The 19,497-nt window shown below is 33.7% G+C and overlaps 1 protein-coding gene across 7 annotated transcripts in view; it reads right to left on the minus strand.

Moving 5' to 3' along the window:
• Positions 1-463: 463 nt before the first annotated feature.
• Positions 464-19,497, minus strand: part of LOC134660085 (uncharacterized) — a 58,095-nt gene continuing 39,061 nt past the window's right edge. For 2 of the 7 annotated variants that reach the window (XM_063515793.1, XM_063515809.1), the window contains exons 2-3: positions 1,843-1,968; positions 470-807 (exon numbers count right to left, since the gene is read on the minus strand). In XM_063515793.1, coding sequence (XP_063371863.1) covers positions 605-807; positions 1,843-1,968 — 329 coding nt within the window. In that variant the 3' untranslated portion in view covers positions 470-604. Of the gene's footprint in view, positions 808-1,842; positions 1,969-3,699; positions 3,955-7,651; positions 7,778-9,269; positions 9,404-11,446; positions 11,686-19,497 lie in introns of those variants that run through there. The other 5 variants (XM_063515787.1, XM_063515823.1, XM_063515830.1 and 2 more) reach the window with 5 other exon arrangements.

Raw genomic sequence — 19,497 nt, forward strand, 5'->3', positions numbered from 1 at the left:
AGTATCACAATGTTTCGACTATTATTGAAAATCTCATGCTCGTGTTAATCATTGCGTGCATTTACTTTACTGTCCAGCAGTAAATAGGTGGTATTTATTGGCGGTATAAATATAACATAATACTGCACGAAGCTCAAGGAATGTTACTGTAATGAAAGTGTGTAAATGTCAAATCATTGGAAAAATATTACAGTTTAAATTTAATTTTCTACGCAAAGTTAAATATACTGATTTTGTTTTTGAATCGAGTGGAATTTTGACTCGAATACATAAATATTAAATTAATAATAATTACTCGATGAAATCTGGATAATGTTGAAGTGCGTAGAATGAATACTAATATTGCACTTTTATTTGTCATTTCAACAAAACAATAAAATTGAGGATTGAAAAGGAGTTTATACTAATTTACGTGAATAAGAAACAAAATTGACGCTTAAAATAAATGCTTTAAGTTGCATTTAGAAATGAAATTAAAGTATTCCGAACGCAACGTTAGTTTATAAAATAATAACAACGTTAACTCTTTTATACCATCAACAACGCGATTACTAAAATCGTTATAGGTAAATAACGTTATTACTAAAATAACGGGTTAACGAAATCACGACGACGCAGCGACCTGCACTGACGTCCGCTCTGACGTGACGGTGATGATCGTCGGCGCGGGCGGCGCGTCGGTGGCGTTCTGCGACAGCGGGGTGTTTTGCGCCATGGCAGCAGTTATGGGCTGGGTGATGGGCTGGTTCTGGTACTGAGGGTAGTGGATGCCCACTACTTCCTCGTAGCTGGGTGGCGCTAGGCATTCTGGAAATGAGAAAAGTTGGAGTAAGGTTAGGTCCTCAAAACAAGTTAAAAAGGGTTACGGTAATATCATTTCCATTTCAGAAGTGTTGTAAAATGAAGAGTTACAAGGGTGCATACTCTAATAATCTACAAACCATTACGGAACAAACATACACAAAAACTAAAAATTTCTCCATTATTTCGAGCTATAAATCAAAGCTATCCACTAGCAAACTTGCATGCCGCAAGTACTCGATTAGGTTAATATGATACTTGATCAGGTGTCTTATTATCATTGTTCAGAAATATAATATACTTACGTAATTAATCGAAAATATCAAACGCAATCCCGCATATCATCGATAGCTTAATAGGGAATCTCTAATGCATGTCTCTCTCTAATCTACCCAGAATACCTAGATAGCTGAAAACCCAAGCGTGGGGGGTTTTATTCCTTAAATCAAACACTTCATTAAACATGCACCTACGAGAAAACGATGCATTTACGGGACTAGGTTACTACCAAAAATTTCATTTTTAAAAACACATTTAAAAGTTGCACTCGTCAAAACGAATCATATGAGCCCAATCTGAAGGGTCTACTAGTACTAGTAGCCACCGAAAGAATTTCACCATCCATCTTCTGGTTCCATCATCAGAATAGCGTAGTCATTGTCTCGTCATTTATATAATGGGTACTGTAAAAGCTTAAACTAATACGGCTATTTAAAGCTGGTTAAAATTGACTTGCAAGATTACATTATACATATACAGCCAGCAACCCTACTACTACTACTCTGTGAGCTTTAGACCTCACGAGCATAACTTAAAACTGAATAAATCTCCTCGCTCTACAAAAAAATTCAATCATCAAACTTGCTTACAAAATTTGACGAGAATCGGTTGAGAATTGCGACCTGAACATCAGGACTTACGGAATTTTGGCCCAAGCTTAAACGGAGATAGTTTTGCTGACTGTAGGACTAGGTACATTGTCAGTAAAGTTAAATATAAGTGTTCTAAAAAGAGGAAAATATCAATTGTATAAGCGCTTACCATATTTGGGTGGGGGCGGCAAATTGTTGGGGCTGACGTAGATAGTGGGCTCGGTTTGAGACAGCGACTGTCGGACTCGGGAGCCCACGTACATCCTCCTCTGCGGTGGCGTGCGCGTTTTCTGCCCTGGAAAGAAAGAAACAAAATATGTACCAACGATCAAAACGATTTACCAAAAGGGTAGACCTTCCTTGGATGAACATCCGTTTATCCATTAGTAGCGATATTTTTCCTGTCTATTTCGTGACCGATACGTGTTATGACTGGGTACTTTATATCCAGGGTAAATTTGGCCTGTTATATGGGCCCTTATTAGAGGTATATTGGTTTTGAATTATATGGCCCAAAAAGTCAGGGGATAGGTAAATTCGTTAGTAGGGACATAAAAGTAACAACACAATCCTTCAATTATATTAAGATGGAAAAGAATAATATACATATTATACTCGTATCTACTGTCATCCTTTTATTTAATATACTATTTAAATTAAATAATTAGTGGCTTGTTATAAAATTTACATAGTATTCTTATTTTCAAATATTGTAATTAAATAATATTACGAAATATTTATATTATATGTTGGTTACCTATTTGTATGATACGAGTTATAATAGCCAGTAATATAACCAGCAAAATCATTAACACCGATAAAACTAAATAAATCGAAAACTCGTGCAGAGTACTACTCGTAGTTACATTTTCATAATTGTTAAATCTAGAGTTTGCCGTTGCTTCTTCCAAGTTCATTATGTAAATGATAAACAACCGTTATTAACAAAAAATAAGAATAATAGCACGTTAAATAATTAACACACACATTTTTAACTGTATTTAATGTAATTTTAATAAAGTTAATATAACAATGAACACGCTTGTTCAATCAAATATCTTAAAAGAGAATGATCTAAAAAAGATTAAATATTGATTGCTTCAAGTAGGTGGGGGGTTAAATACTTATCGTAGGGGATTAAGGGTCTTAAGAATTATCCAATTATAAGTAGTAAACATCGATTATAAGTGCTGAAAGCAAGCTATTCTAAATTTTATGTCTTAACTATAGAGTATTTAATATAGTTGGTGCCTATTATCGTCAGGTCTATAAAGATTGGCATACGTTTAAATATTTTTGCCCTTATCCAGTTATTTACTTGTTTTATCTTCCTTGTGGATAGGTTTAGGTAAATAGGACCTAAAGTAAACCTAAGATGACTACATATATGTGCGTGTGTGCCCAATATCTACATGTGCTAAAGTTACGTTTCAGAGTAGGTATATGGCTGCTAAACTAGTTTTAGTATCACAAAGTATGGTTGATTGTTTTAATTGCCTCTTTTTGTTTATAATATGAGAGTATGCATTACGCAAATGAAGAATATATCTGAATCTGAACGGTAATTTAGGAATGCAATTATCCAATAGGATTAAAATTATATAAAAAGACAATTAGATCATTATTTTGAGCGTCGATTGCTAGGCATTCAAGTATCTACCTTTTATCTAATAAGTACGTCACGGTCGTCGCGGACAATGCTTTGATAACAATTTATCGATATCTATTTATTATTAACATATAATTTTACTGCGTACTTTTAATATATTCCAACACAGCAAAATATAGGTACTTAAATGTAGGTACCTATACTATAAGTAGAAAAAAAAAGTATGGTCCTACTACTTTGACTAAAGTCATTTGATAATTAAACCCAATGCTAAATTTAAAACGCTAACTGCTCTGTTCTGAGTTAAATCTGTCCAAGAAATCTAAACAAGAAAAATAAACTTTCATTGTTAAATGCCATAACGGTGCAACAAAAAAGTTATAGGTAAACTAAATATATTTCATAAAATAGCATTACTTAACGAAATCATCCTCATACAGAAGTACACGAGCAGCCACAATAGCAGCATCCCCACCAGTATTATCATATACCCGAACGCCATGTCTTGAAACTCTGCACTATCAACTTCGTGTTCAGCTTCAATAAACTCTTCAGAATCTGTTCTCAAATTCTCCTCCGACCAGATGAAGTTCGGATGACCAAACATGGGCGCCATTTTGGATTAATGTTCAATCAGTTTGGACTTAAAAACTCGGACCGTTTCTTCAAAAACGGGCGAGTTGTCCAAAGAGAAATCACTCTCAATCATTTGAATTAACAAATGATTGGAGTATTTGTAACTTTTATTTTTTCTAACGCAGTTTTTAGAAGTTGATTTTATTTTATTTTTCACATTTTTACTTAAAGCACCGGAGCATGTCACTTTTACAATAAACTTTGCGATAATGAGATATCTACGGGAGATTTTGGTTGATATCATATCTGATCAGTTGACGAATTGACATCTTGCTACTCAATGTCTGCGACAAAGTTTTGAAATATGCTGTTACCTATATCAGGCCCCAGCGTAACATTTTTAGCGATTTTAGTTTTATTCCTTTTTTAGTAGTAGTAGTAGTAGTAAAATACTTTATTGTACAAAAAGAAACATAAAACATGAAAGAACATACATCATTAGTACAAAGGCGAACTTATCCCTAAGTTAGTCCTTAGTTTTTATAGTATTCTACTATATATTATTTGGTAATTGATATTTTCAAACTTTTGATATACAAACAACCAATAAATATCGGATTTCTGCTTTATAATGAACTAGGTATCTATATAAATTATCAGATTATATAATCATTGTTTTCGATGCCACACCCGAAGTACATTCAAGATATAATAATGAAAAACAACGAATTAAATATTTACCTTTGATGCGGATGATCAGGATTCCTACAATAACCATTGTCATTGACATGAAAGTCACAGACCAAAATATGATTGCATGAAGAGTAAAATTTGATGAATCATCTAAAACACCTAGTTCTGGAAATTCATCAATGTCTATCCGAGGAGCCATTGTACTGAATATTTCTCTTCTTGCATTAAATTATTCACTGTTACTATGAAAAAAGCTTCACCTTTAACTTTCGTTTTTGTTTATTTTGTTAAACAATACAAAGTTAACAATTTACTAGCGTACACCAATCGTCGACTATATTAATCCCATTTTAATTGGCAATATTCTGCTGCTACTTATATATACTTCACAATATGTAATTTTACGTGCAACACATACCAACGAATGTTTAATGAAAGTGACTTTTATTTTAAATATTGAGATTATATTAGCTCGCCAACTGCGTGACAGAACATTGATCACTCTTGGTATATACATTCTATAGATTCAAATTTCTTATCCCGTGGACATTCTTTTCTTAAATTATCTTGTTAAAAATTATCTTTGACAGGACAAGCTTAAAGATATGAAGGGAGAACTGTTTCTCATGTTAGTGCGAAATAAGATACCTGTTATCATTGTTATCAAATATTTCGTTTAAACTGGCATCTTTCGAAAATTTTAATTTTGTCTTACTAATATCATCATTGAACGTTTGTATATTTAGACATAGTTGGGATGTTTTTTTCATTACCTGCTGCATCTCGTAAATGGGTATAATATTACAGATCTATCTACAGTGTGAGTGTGAGATACTAATAAAATAGCTCTAACGTCACGCTAAAATAAGTAAGTACTCTCATTCTCTCTGCCGATAAAGGTAAGTCAACTTAGTTAAATGTTGGGAGTACTTGAACTAAATTCAGAAAAATAAGACAATATAATACCTAGTAGGTAGTAAAATATTCACTAAAATAAAACAAATATACTTTACCAAGGGACGATATCTTCAAACACATCATCATGAAAGACATTACAAGTAACGTGAAAAACACGGACAAGTATATGACAGCTGCTAAAGATAGAGATTGCTCTGGTGTAATGGCATCTTGTCCAGGCACTTGGTCCACAATTGTTACCATATCAGAATAATCTATTTCGAAATCAGAAAGAGGAGCCATTTTAAACATAAAATTACTTCTTTCGATATGTTTCCACTCTTTTTATAAATACTCGACGGTTTCAATTATTGAAACTGTGATATTATTTTGTTTCTTAAACTTTAGTCATTGTCTCCTTTTAAAACAATTATCGAGTTTCTAGGTGTTCACTTTTGTTCACAAATTTATTCGTTGTTTTTTATTCGTCTCATTTTGCACTGAAACCCGTCAGTATTTTAAGCAAGTACTTTAGACACTGTTATAGCTTTGTATTTTCATTCAAATGTATTCAAAATAAACGCTTATGCAAAATTGACCTTTATTATATTCATCTTTAGGTATACTTATTTCACATTGTTGAGTTAATTTCCCGTGCACAAATTCCTTGCGTTATCTTTAAACAGATTTATCATTGACATGTTGACATGTAAAAGAATTATTATAGGTTTATTCGGATCAGTAGGTATTCAATATACTCTATAATATAATTTAAAGATCAAAGATTCTTAGAATAAAAAACAACGTGGCAACGCGGCCGGCCGATCCGCAGTGATTTGGGGGACATTTTAATTTACCTACTACATACTACTATTTACTTTATATATTTTAAATTACCTGAAATAATCTTTCAGGTTATTAATAGTTTTTATAAATAGTTTATTATTACTAAATTGTCTAGTCTAAAAATAAAGTACATCATCAATGCTGTTCAGGTACAAACATATGGTCTACATTGATTAACCAACACAAAATAAACTTACGCATCCTCGCCATTGATATTGCCAAACAGATGAGTATGAAGATTATAATCCAAAAATATACACTCGGTGACATAAAATAATACCACATCATTATGCACGGTCGCGTTAAACGCTGGCTTTTCCATAATAAACTTAAAGTCGGTAAATCCCTCTTTTAGGTGGTTATCATCAAATTAATTCACGTTTTGTCGATAAGACAAATAAATAACTTCGATAAAGATAGACCGGTAAAGCCGCGTTTTCACTTAGTGTCCTGACTTCTGAGCAAAAATGTTGTTTTCGGGAAATAGGAAATGTTTGCTCAAATATTTAACTTCGTCGAAATAAGCAACAACATATTGAACGCACTAACAATTATTATGGTGATTTTAATTTTTAATAACAATAGCATATAGGATAATTATGACAGCTTTAGACGCTATTGGAGATCGATAACTTACAGGCGTATTCTGATTTTAATGACAGGTTATGAATTAGATCTGAGTGGTGTATTATATATTTGCAAATAATTGTGTCCTTTCGCCTTATTTAATGGGGTAAGTTTAATTGAAATATTGAGTGATGAGATCGTTATTTATGGAATCGGGGTCAGTTCATGTGTCAGAATGAAAATTACTACTACAAATCCATATTAATCTGAATTATCATTACTAAGGAGCTTGGTAAGTGCTTAAGGGAGGCAACAGGGGACTCTCGCGCAGGCAGCTTTCTCGCGCAAAGGATTGCCATCGCTATACAGCGCGGGAATGCTGCCTGCGTCTTGAAAAGGAGTCCGCAACATAAATGTCAAATAACATATGAGTTTTTCTTTATCGATTTAAATGCCATTTAAATTATGGCCACCTTACGGGGCTTACGGTCACGTGATCGCCTTACGCCCCTTACGGTTACGTGATCGCCTTACGCTGTCTCGAGTTTATCATTTTTTCCCCACCTCAAAAAGTGCCCAGCGCCGCTAAAGAAGTTTTCACTTCAAAACTACGTAATGCCATTTCGCCAATTGTTCTTTAGCAGTATGCTTATTTTATTTTATGTTTTTTACCCGACTACGGCAACGCAAAAGGAGGGTTATGATTTTGTATCAATAGGGCTTTCCTCGTAAATTTTGCCGTGATTGTAAAATTAAACAGTGAAGATATAGCAGCACAAAACAAACTTACTGATCCTCGCCAGTGATACTGCCAACATGAGTAGAATGAAGAATATAATCCAGAAATATACACTCGGGGACATAATGTAGTACTGCATGGTGCACGTTCACATAACACGGTTGTTTTTAACGATAATAAAGTAAAAGTCGATAAATCTCTATTTTAGGCGGTTATCATTGATTTAATTTACGTATCAGGGTTTCGTGATAAGACAAATAATTATGATAACGGTAGAGCTATAATGGAAAATGTTGGAAATTGCTTTTAAATGAAAGGGGTTTTGCTGTTATACATTTCTATACCTGAGATTAAAGGCAGTGGTATATCTAAGATATTTAATAATAAATATTATCAATATGCTTAAATAGATAAAAAACATAAATAAAATGTGAAATTCCCAATATTATGCAATTAAATAAACAAAACTGAACTTACAGATTCTGGATAACGTTATTGCCAGCATGATCAGTACAATAAATAATACCAAAAAAAATAGACGTAGCAACTGATTATAATACGTCATTGCACACGGTCACACAACGCGGTTGTGTTTAAAGCTGAATCAATAAGTAATTCAGCTATCGGGGTTTTGGAGATAAGACTATATTAATTAGGTATTTGATAAATTGTATCCTCCTGAGGATTGGGTATCATTTTATCATCAACATCATCATCATATCAGCCCTTTATCGTCCACTGCTGAGCATAGGCCTCTCTTCCAGTACGCCACTTGTCCCGGTCCTGAGCTAATCTCATCATTTTATAACACCATTTATCGTCATAATAAATCATTCTCTAACATATCACCATCATATCATTCATTTGCTAAGGTTTAACTCTGTCAAATTGACAAAAACTCATAACTTTATTTGTGCGACGCCGGGCGTCAGGAGGTCCTCAGGACGAATGTATTGAAGACAATTTTAGGAGTATGTTTGCGTATAGCGCTTTTCACGGTAACTAAAAGACCCGTTTAGCTACGTAATCCCAGGAATTTGTAGATCCAAATTTAACTACCAAAATACAAAGAAGATGGGTAGAATAACTCAAACTATCCATGTCTTACCTAAATGTCGCAACATGCACCTATAAATGCTCAACATTAACACAATATTCACTCCTATAAGCATTACTATTGCCATTAACTCGTTCATATTTAGGTAACTTTTTAGAACTAAGTTAAAGATATTGCCAGCAAATAAGTATTGTAGATAGTGAAAATGTACACTGAACTTATTAAAAACATATGCTAGCCAATGGACGTTCTAGTAATGCATTTAATATAACACTGATATCAGGAAATGATGCGTCTGTTACACATAACGATTGCTTATCACTTTTAAGTGCCATTCTAAACAAATAAAAGGAGATATCTTTAGAGGGACAAGTTTTAATTCTCTTCAAAGTTTACGTAAGGTATTAGAATACTTCATAAAGGTATACATATACATCCATGAAATGCAATGTTTTAAGTGACAAATATCCCATTAAATCTGAGTTTAGTTGGTGTTGCCATTAAAAAAATTGTAAGATACCATCTCATGAAAGCAGAACATGACAAACAATTTTATAAGTACCTATATATATGATACATGTTATCGAGTTCCACGCAAACAAAAACACTCACCAATAAATTTCACGAATATCCCGTAAAGGCAGAAAAACAACATTATGTTTATTCCCATAAAAAGTAAAGCTGCTGTCAATTCGTCCATTATGTATAACTTTTATCGCGATTATTATAAAAATACCTTGAATAATAATTCTTCACGTTCAATTCTTCTTATATTTATTAATAAACTAGTAACTTAATCGCAAATTATTGGCAACATTAATCAGATAATCAGATTAGCATTTGTCTATCTTTCAAAACAAAGACATTATCTTCAGAATAATGAACCTTAACTCTGCCACAAAAAGTTCACATTTCATTAAAGAAAGGAAGTTTTATACGAGATTGCGGTAGATAATTTAATACATATTCGATTTTGGAATGTATCCTTTCAAACATAGAATTCAATTTCGAATTAGTCTTCATTGATAAAACTTGGATTAAAATGTTCTATTATACCAGTCATAACCATATTAATATTGAGATCGCTACTTCAAATCCGCTCTCTAGTTATTATCGCCTCATAAGGAAAAGTATTTAGGTATTTCCTTTATCTGTGCCCTGTTTATCAAAAGCTTGTAACTTGTAATGTTGTAATACAAGTAGAAGTCCCTTTCTAACAAAAGCTGCCAAAAGAGCGTTTTTTTTTTTGTTGTCCCTACACTTTTTTTTCAAATTTGGGATTTTTTATTATATCTTATTTCTACTCAGAATCACGAGAGAGAAAACCTTAGGACACTTTTTTTCTCCTATTAGGATAGACAGAGCTCGTGATTCTGATTAGAAGTAACATAAAAAATCCCAAATTTGAAAAAAAAGTGTAGGACAACAAAAAAAAATAGAGCAAAACAAGCAAAAAAAAACAAGCAAAAAAACGGTCACCCATCCAAGTACTGACCCCGCCCGACGTTGCTTAACTTCGATCAAAAATCACGTTTGTTGTATGGGAGCCCCACTTAAATCTTTATTTTATTCTGTTTTTAGTATTTGTTGTTATAGCGGCAACAGAAATACATCATCTGTGAAAATTTCAACTGTCTAGCTATCACGGTTCGTGAGATACAGCCTGGTGACAGACGGACGGACGGACAGCGGAGTCTTAGTAATAGGGTCCCGTTTTTACCCTTTGGGTACGGAACCCTAAAAACGCCCAAAAATGGACGTCCACTAGTATTACAAGTTACAAGCCTTTGATAAACAGGACACTGGTCTCATAAGAGGCTTCTGGCTTTGTAGTTTATTTATACGTTAATGTAATTGTTACAAGTACAGTCAGCAGCAATAGTTGCTAAGCGAGCGAGGTGTTCTAATGATCTTGACGCGACCTTATTGTTAAGAGACTAAGAGCGCGTCAAGGTAATTTTGAACACCTCGCCCACTTAGCAACTTCTGCTGCTGACTGTACCTAGTTGCCACTAGTAACTGTCATAAAATTGCCACTGGGAACTACTTCCACAGATGATTGACGTTTTATGTATCACGGTTTGACATTACACATTTAAGTGTGTTCCAGTCATTCAATTATTAGGTACCTACTTACACAATGCAAACCTACAAAAGACGCAGGTAAGTCCCGCGTTAGATCATGAGTAATCATGACCATTGGGAATCAACTATGATGTCGAACAGAATAAAAAAAACATCTGGAACAACTCAGTTGTCATAATTAGATGACTCACTTTTACTAACAATATTATTAACGCCTTATATAAATTAATAGCAGAATACTTATGCAATCGAAATACTATTGCTACTGTTAACGATAAGTAAAAAAACCAATAATAGTTGTTGCGTAGTGACTGGACCTAAAATTGAATCTTGAGCGTTGCGAGGGTTTCAAGGGACTAAGGGTTAAACAAACCTTGTTCCCGAGTGAAACACAAAAATACCTATCTAGTCGGAATGACCCGAATACACCTTCTAGATTCTAAATTTAAAAAAAGTTATAATTATGTTACTTTCCTTTTTTAAATTCTATCTTAGCAGCTATCATAAAAAGTGCCGAATTGAGCCCGATTTCCTGGCCAGGTGAAGAATGGAGAGATATTTTCTTGAGTTTTAGCACATCCTTAATTTCAAACTTGGGGAAACAAAGCTAGACATAATATATTATATTAATACTTGTAGTACCTAATCCGCCAAAGCGTTAGAATAACTCAAGTTTATTAATAACATTATTATTAAAAACTTACTTCTCTTTATACAGCACCCGAGACAGAACCAGAACCAAAACAAATACAAACACATAAATATAAACACCCCGATCATTAAAGACGCCACTATGTCCATCATTGCTACTGACTCAAACTTGACTAAAACTAAAATAAATAACACTTTAATCTTGTTTTATCTGTCGCTATCAACGTCTGTGGCATTTTAGAATCGATTCGAAATTTAAAATTGATTATATTATGAGTTATGACACTATGAGAGCGCGGCCGAAGAGTGAACGACAAACTACAATGAATGAATGAGTGGTTAGAATGTGGTTGTCCATTGTGATTCGGTGTCGGAAATTTTATTAGCAGTGTTTGAAAAAGGGATGAGCTGCGACTTAATATAGCTAGCATAGCAATGGTGGAAACCACATTAAAATAATTCATTTAAGGCAAATAAGCTGATGTGGTTTTAACAGAATAATTGAATAATACGTTGTTTTTGTTCAGATGCGCCAGGGTTCTTTTTTTTCGGAAACTGTGTATTGTAGCAAATTTGTTAGAAATGAAAAAAATTACAAGATTGCCACGTTTTATTCGGAAAGTATAAATAATAGACTTTATAATTTACAGTTGAAAATAAATAAGTAAACACCTTGTCCACACAAAATCATAGAGTATAAAAAAAATAAGTGCCACCGAAATCAGTTAAGTCTTTCTTGTTCCCTACTTTATAATTAACAGTTTAAGATAAATAAGTAGACACCTTGCCCACACAAAATCATAGATAATATAAAAAAATAAGTGCCACCGAAATCAGCTAATTCTTTCTTGTTCCCTACTTTATAATTAACAGTTTAAGATAAATAAGTAGTCACCTTGCCCACACAAAATCATAGATAGTATAAAAAAAAAGGTAACTGCCTCCGAAATCAGCTAAGTTTCAGAGTCAGATAATTTTTAAGATGTAGTGTGACACCGAAATCAGTCTTATGAACTAAAAGGCTATCTACCTGGCTAAGTCTTTCTCGTTCCCTAATGGTACCAGTAAGGAACAGGCTGCGAGCAATAAGAATGTAAGAATAATTAAATTTTTATAAAATGCACACAGGAAACTGTTGAATGGTTTAGCGTTCGCTTTAAATTGTAAATTTTGTTGAATTCGTTAAAAGGATGGACACTTCCCTTAAGTTGTGGGGTAGAGCTGCGAACCGACCACGTTCAGTTCAGACTGATGTCGGGAATAGGCTTAGGCCAATGGTGCGCTGCCCATGCTCAGGCTGATGTCTGAATCGCTGGACGAACTATGTCAGGTAACGTGGCGTGCGCCTTGTGGTGTGGCTAGCTCTCCAGCTATTGGTTCGTGTCCACAAAGGCAATGGTAAAATGTTCCCGAAAAAGAAAACTGCGGACGAAGAGAAAGGCCACGCCGCGACAAAAAGCGGTTTTCCCAATTGCAAAAAGGATATTCAATGAACGTTTAAAAATTGCGCTAATAATATAGGCAGAATTGACACCAACTTCATTTGGAAAATAAATGAATCTCGTGTCTGTTGTCAAACCAGACGTCGTCGGGAATTAAGTCAAAAAGAAAAAAAAGGTTTCTACCAAAGCGTATCGCTGCAGTATCTACTAAACGAAATCAATACCTACTTCAAAAAACTAGTATTAAATTACTATTTTTTTTTACCTAAATAAGTATGTACATCATTAATTGTATTCTCTGACATTTTAACCGGACAAGATTGTTTTTCTTACTAGAACATTTTTTTAATTGAAATGTGATGATGATGGTAATAAATATGACGTTGAGTGTACTTTATTATTATTTGTTTTTCTGTACCTATATGAAGGTAAAAATTTGTTGCTACACCCTAATAGTAGAGGCACCGAATAAATTATTTATGATTAATTTACTTACTTTTGCGGTATATAACGCAAATACACAATACTCCCATGGAAACCGTCATACACGCCGCTGTGGTGGCAGTAGCTATGGTCAAAGACTCTTTAGTATGCCAACCCATCGTCACATAATCTTCTTTCATTAGATGTATAATCACTACTATACGTTTATGTCATAAAATAACGATTTAAAAACCAAAAGTAGATTTTTTGTATAAAAGTGTAAATCGAGGCAAAATTAGAGTTAAAAAGAAATGACGAGGCGATGATAGAAAACCAGTACTTATGTGTAACAAAAGTTCTATTTTTTGTAAAAAAAGTTACAAAATCAAAGGTATTTCTCGTGTTTGGTTATTTATTTTTACTACTAAACACTAATATTGTTGTAACTTTGTTGAAACACTTTCTTTCTCCCCCACAGGTGGGTAGAGGACTGATAACCCACATGCAATACGCAGTATCACGATTACGGATCATAATCATTGGTCACTACACTACGAGTGGTTTTCACAAATTACTAGGTTCTATGATTTTCTAGCTGAGAGAGCGAATATACGCCACAGCTCCCTACACTCTTTATTCTTTGAAATCAGTGCAAAATTGCATTTTATCCTCTAGAGTGCAAAGTAATTAGACGCAGAGTTGTTTATGCACGTTAGCTGGCGCGAGAGACTTTTATGCGATTATTTTGAATGATAAAATGGTTAATATCATTTGGATCGATTTGTAATGTATCAACTAGGTACCGGTATTTTCGTCATGGTGTTGAGTTCCGAGCCCCGGTTGAGCTTAACATGTTTTGGCAACAACGTTCGATCACCTCTCCTATCTTGAAAGTCTTGAAACCCTCGCTCAAAATGGAATTGCATCTGCAGCAATAGGTAAATAAAAATAAAATAATATTGAAAACACTTTGACACGATGATTAGTAAATTTATATCCTATAGTAGCAGACTTCCACTTTAGATAAAGTAATTTGAGTGCCTATTAATACTCGAACTATTCGTTACCCCTCTACTAAGTAAATACATTCGTTGATTTGTTTTATGTCAGTTCTGATCGTTATTTAATGGTAATAACTAATAATATACCTACAGCAAGTTTACTTCCTGACCTGTTTTGGATGTTTTACATTAGGCAGCTCACGAATTAGGGTACCTAGTGCTTCCTTTAATTTAATTAGGGTCAAAAATGTCAACAATACCTATACCTACCTAAATTAACTATAAAACCTGATTTTTCTACGTAATAACCTCTCTTTTTGAGAATCTACCTTTAGAGAGTTTTTTTAACAACTATAGAAGTATAAGTTGTGACTAGACACGCAATTTTTAACAGCCTGTGTTTTTCTAATGATATTATAAATCATTGTAATTATCAGACTACCGATCCTACTATAATTATAATAGTCATGAGACCATAATTATCACCTAACACCATACTTTAATCGCGTGTAATATATATTTAAGTTATTTTTTATGTAAGAAACTTACCAATATAGAAATAAAGGGATACCGCCATCATCACAAGTAAGAAAAGCAAAAATATCATAACAGCGGGCACAGTAGTGATTAATATTAGAATTAAAACTTCACTCATTCCTTTTCTTGTATTATTTATTTAATGCCGTTTTGATAATAAACAACAAGTCTTAAAAAGTTATTATCAATCGCGAACTAGATAATTAATTTTCAGTGTGTAATCTTTGTTTCCCGAATTAGGTATTTAATGATAAGATTATAACGATTTGTTAATATAACAATTCTATTCGTCCGTCTGTTTGCCTCTCTATCACTCTTCCGTATACGAACGATATAGGGGTAACGAAATTTTTATTTTCGATGTTCGTGCTTTATTTAAAGTGTCGATGTTTGAAATGATCGGACACATTGGCCAAAACCTACAAACAATCCCGAACAACTGTTTAAACATCTATTTCTCAATTAGACAAATACTGGTTTAAAAGGACATTCCAGATCCGATGTTTCCATTCTCATAATTGTTGTACATGTAAAATATAAATGTAACTAATTTGAGTCTGACATGTAAAGTAATTTGTGGTCGACGTACATGTACAGTCGACGTCAAAGATATGTTTACACTTTTGCACCGTACTCCTTTGTAACGAAAATTTAAACATATATTTGACGTCGACTGTACGAGTAGCTTCATCAGTTCAGGATATACCTACCTACACATAGAAGCGGATTAAATTTTATACTCAAGGTTCTTAGAATCTGTGCGGAAAGAGTCGTGGAATGTATTGGGCCCCATACATTCCACGACTCTCCTCTTTCCGCACATACTCTAATAGAGCCGATAGAGCGGAAAACAAATTAAAGGATGTGTTAATATGTTGCCCACACATTTACAAGACGTCCCGAGAACAAATATACTGCCGTATTCGAACTTCAAGATATTCACAAGAGACGACACGTACTAGATCCATTCTAGATACGTTATAGTTTAGATTTTAACTAGTTCTCTTTTGCAGCGCAATTCGGCAATATTATTATTATATTATATCTTAAACATATCGTTATCGTATCTTGGCGATGTCTAAAAGATATCTAATAGATGTCTATTACAAAATCCGAATCGGGCCCTTAGTTACGGCAGGAAACATTATCCAATTGACTTTTGAACTGCGTGGGTATTGCATCACAGATTCAAAGAGACAGGCATAGGCCAATTCAAACGTACACTGACATCAGAATGATATCTATATGATGTGATTTAGTTATCATGTGTCCCCCTCACGCCAATACATTTACGAACAAGTACGAGCGAAATACACAATTACTGAATTACATCAGTTAGATGTCATTCTGACATCGGCCTGAAGGCTTATTTTGTTAGCACCAATGCATTGTTACTAATTAATGTGCCATATAGGTGGCACGCCGAATGATAATATTGGTAATACTACTTATTATATAAAATGGTGTTGTTAAAATTGTATTTCATAACAAAAATACATACAGCATCACATACAGAGATAATATAGGTAAATGTTGTAAAGTTCTAACTCACCATTGCAAAAAATGCAACAACGCAGCAACACACATATAAACAATATCCCAGCAACGACTCCAGGGAAAAATAAAAATGGCCCTGCCTCCATTTATAAATGAGCAAAAATCCAAGTTTCACTTAAAACGAAAACTGTAACGCAAAACGTTCACGACAAAAGGACAACACTATTCTAATTCGAAAAACAAAGAACAGTTGTTACATTTTCGAATTCAAAAATGGAACGTTCTTCTCAACCCGTCCCAAAACGTAATATCAGAAGGGAATCACATTCCGCTGGTCGATATGTGATCCACTTTGTTAGATAAGTTTATCTTATCAGTATCGAGCTTATTGTGCGAGCTTGAGAGTGCTTTGTGACGTCAAAACCTAGATTTAATAGGTATCCTGGACTAATGTTATAGGTAGAAAGCGGTAAATTGAACTTGTAATGAGATGAGTGAATGAATTTTCGCACACAGGTCTAAAAGTATGGAGAAGAGAATTCCAAATTTAAGATGACATTGACACTTTTCATGTTTACACGCGACATAATATTTATAGTTGTGTGCGTGGTCGCTCTCTGCAATATCTAGATACTTACTGACTTATTTTAATTACCTAAGTAATCAAACACATAGTACGAGATGAATTTCTGATCTTTTCGTCTCGCTCACACAAAATAGGTACCTGTACTGTTTATTTACTTATACTCGTAAAATACGTATACAGATAGTCCTATATAAAGTCTATTTTTTTATTCGGTAGACTGAAATGACATTTCATATTATGAAATGTTATTTTATACCTATTCATATTATGAAATGTCATTTTAGTCTACCGAATAAAAAATAGACTTTAGTATAGCCTATTCATGTACATATTTCAATTTGCTAGGTACTCGTTTTTTCGTCTTACGTTTTAATCAAGTTTTCTGCGTCGAATGATGGCAGTAAATTTACTGTCACTACAAAATTTACTAAGACAATAACCCTCTATAAGTACCTACACTCTATGTATTATCTTTGCGGGCACGCACATCCATTTTGCTCATGCTTACGCTCAGTGAGAGAGTGAGAGTGAGAGAAGAACACGAACATACTGGGCCTTAATTCAACCACTAGAAGAAACGAACAGATTTGACGCGGACGGAAACTCATTGAGCTTTGATCGTTATTTTTTTTACATAAAACTCATTCTCATTTAATTCAATTTAAACTGGCTGTAAATTCCTGTGAAATGAAAAAAAAAATAATATCAGTGACGCCACCTCTGTAATAACTGACACACTAAATAACCAAAGAAGCAACGGGCTTATCTATCGCATGCTTGGGTAAGCACAGCATTGTTTTGCTACTCACCGCTAGATGGTGCAAATTACGAAAATGTATTCATTTACTTTTTTTTTATACCGACGTCTTTATGTATTTTATGTGTGTTTCCTTGTGAGGTTGTAGAATAAAGAAGATTTGTATTGTATAGGGTATTTGTAAATAAATTATTGCACACCATGCATGAAATAAAGCACCAGATAATTATTTGAATATTTGAAAAACATAGATAGCATCAGCTATTGTTTAAACACAAATTATATTTAATAAATCGGATAGAAATATAAAAAGTAGGCGAGTTGACCGTGACGTCATTGTGTAATGTTCATATAAATTCCATCTTATACATTTAAACGAGTAATTCTTGTATATTTATTTATATATATAATCATACTCGGGGATCTCGAAAACGGCTCTAACGATTTCGATGAAATTTGCTATATGGAGGTTTTTGGGGGCAAAAATCGATCTAGCTAGGTCGTCTTATCTCTGGGAAAACGGGAATTTTTGAGTTTATAAATGTTTTCCGAGCAAAGCTGTCTCCCAGATATTATTATTATTACGTAGTTTATACACAGACTTGTCATTCTCGCGCTCGCGCTTGACAGACAGCTGAAGTGTGCGAAAGGGAAGCCATCACGTATATGAACATCGCATGAGTGCGAAAGAGTCAGACTACAAATGAGAAAACGTGACCATTTTTGAGTTTGACGACGGCCGCGGACGGCCAAGAGCGTATCACCGTAATTTTCAATTTGAAAAATATACACAAATTCGGAAGAAAACTATTTGATAAAGTAATACAATGAAGATAGTGTCTTGTAGTGTACCGGATTTCAGTGTCACGGGGCCAAATAAACCTAGCAAATACTCATTTGAAAAAGTAGTCGATAAAGCAATCAAACACCGACAGATTATTAATATGTTGTAACATGACATCACTATTTTTGATCTCACATAGACAATTTAAGCACACACTTGCATTTCATTTTTGGTCGCACTTTTGAAGATTGACTGTTGTTCTTGTCTATTCTAATTCTATGATTGTAATGTATTAAATTTATAAATCTTTAAATGATATTATTATTAAAACGTGATTAAAACTAGAATTAAACCAATCGAAAATGTAAGCCAATTTTTCAATAGAAAAAAACGGCAAATCAGAAAAATGTACTAAGGCGCGAAAAGTGTTGACTTTTTCTACGACCAAGATGGACCAAGCTAACATTGCAAGGCATTTGCAAAGCCAAACTACCCAAAGTGTGGCAATATCATCCTTAATGTATTTTTTTATGAAAATATATAGATATGACTTTTATTAAAAAAAAACCGACCAAGTTTGAGTCGGACTCGCGTTCCATGGGTTTCGTACATTAAGTCCGACTCACACTTGACTGCACATTTCTAATAGGTTTTCCTGTCACCTATAGGTAAAGAACTATTTTGAGTATTTTTATTAAAATTTTAGACCCGGTGGTTTCGGAGATACGGGGGGAAAGGTCATTTTCTGGCTATTTTCTTAAAAAAACTTCTAACCTATTTATTTAAAAATTAGAAAAAATATATTTGAAATTCTCAAAATTAGCCCTTTCATTTTATATATAACACGATGTAATTTAAAAAAAACTTAATTTTTTAACTTTCTCATTTACTCCCCAAAAGTGATCATGGGGCAAAGCCGCGGACGGACAGACAGACGGACATGGCGATACTATAAGGGTTCCTAGTTGACTAAAAAGGAATAATCCAGTCGGTCATGTCAGAATATTAGATTTTTTTCCCATCTCATATTTCCATGAAGGTATAACTGGATGAAAATAATGAGCTACTTAACTCAAA

The sequence above is a fragment of the Cydia amplana genome, chromosome 2, assembly GCF_948474715.1.
Source record: "Cydia amplana chromosome 2, ilCydAmpl1.1, whole genome shotgun sequence".
Lineage (NCBI taxonomy): Eukaryota > Metazoa > Arthropoda > Insecta > Lepidoptera > Tortricidae > Cydia > Cydia amplana.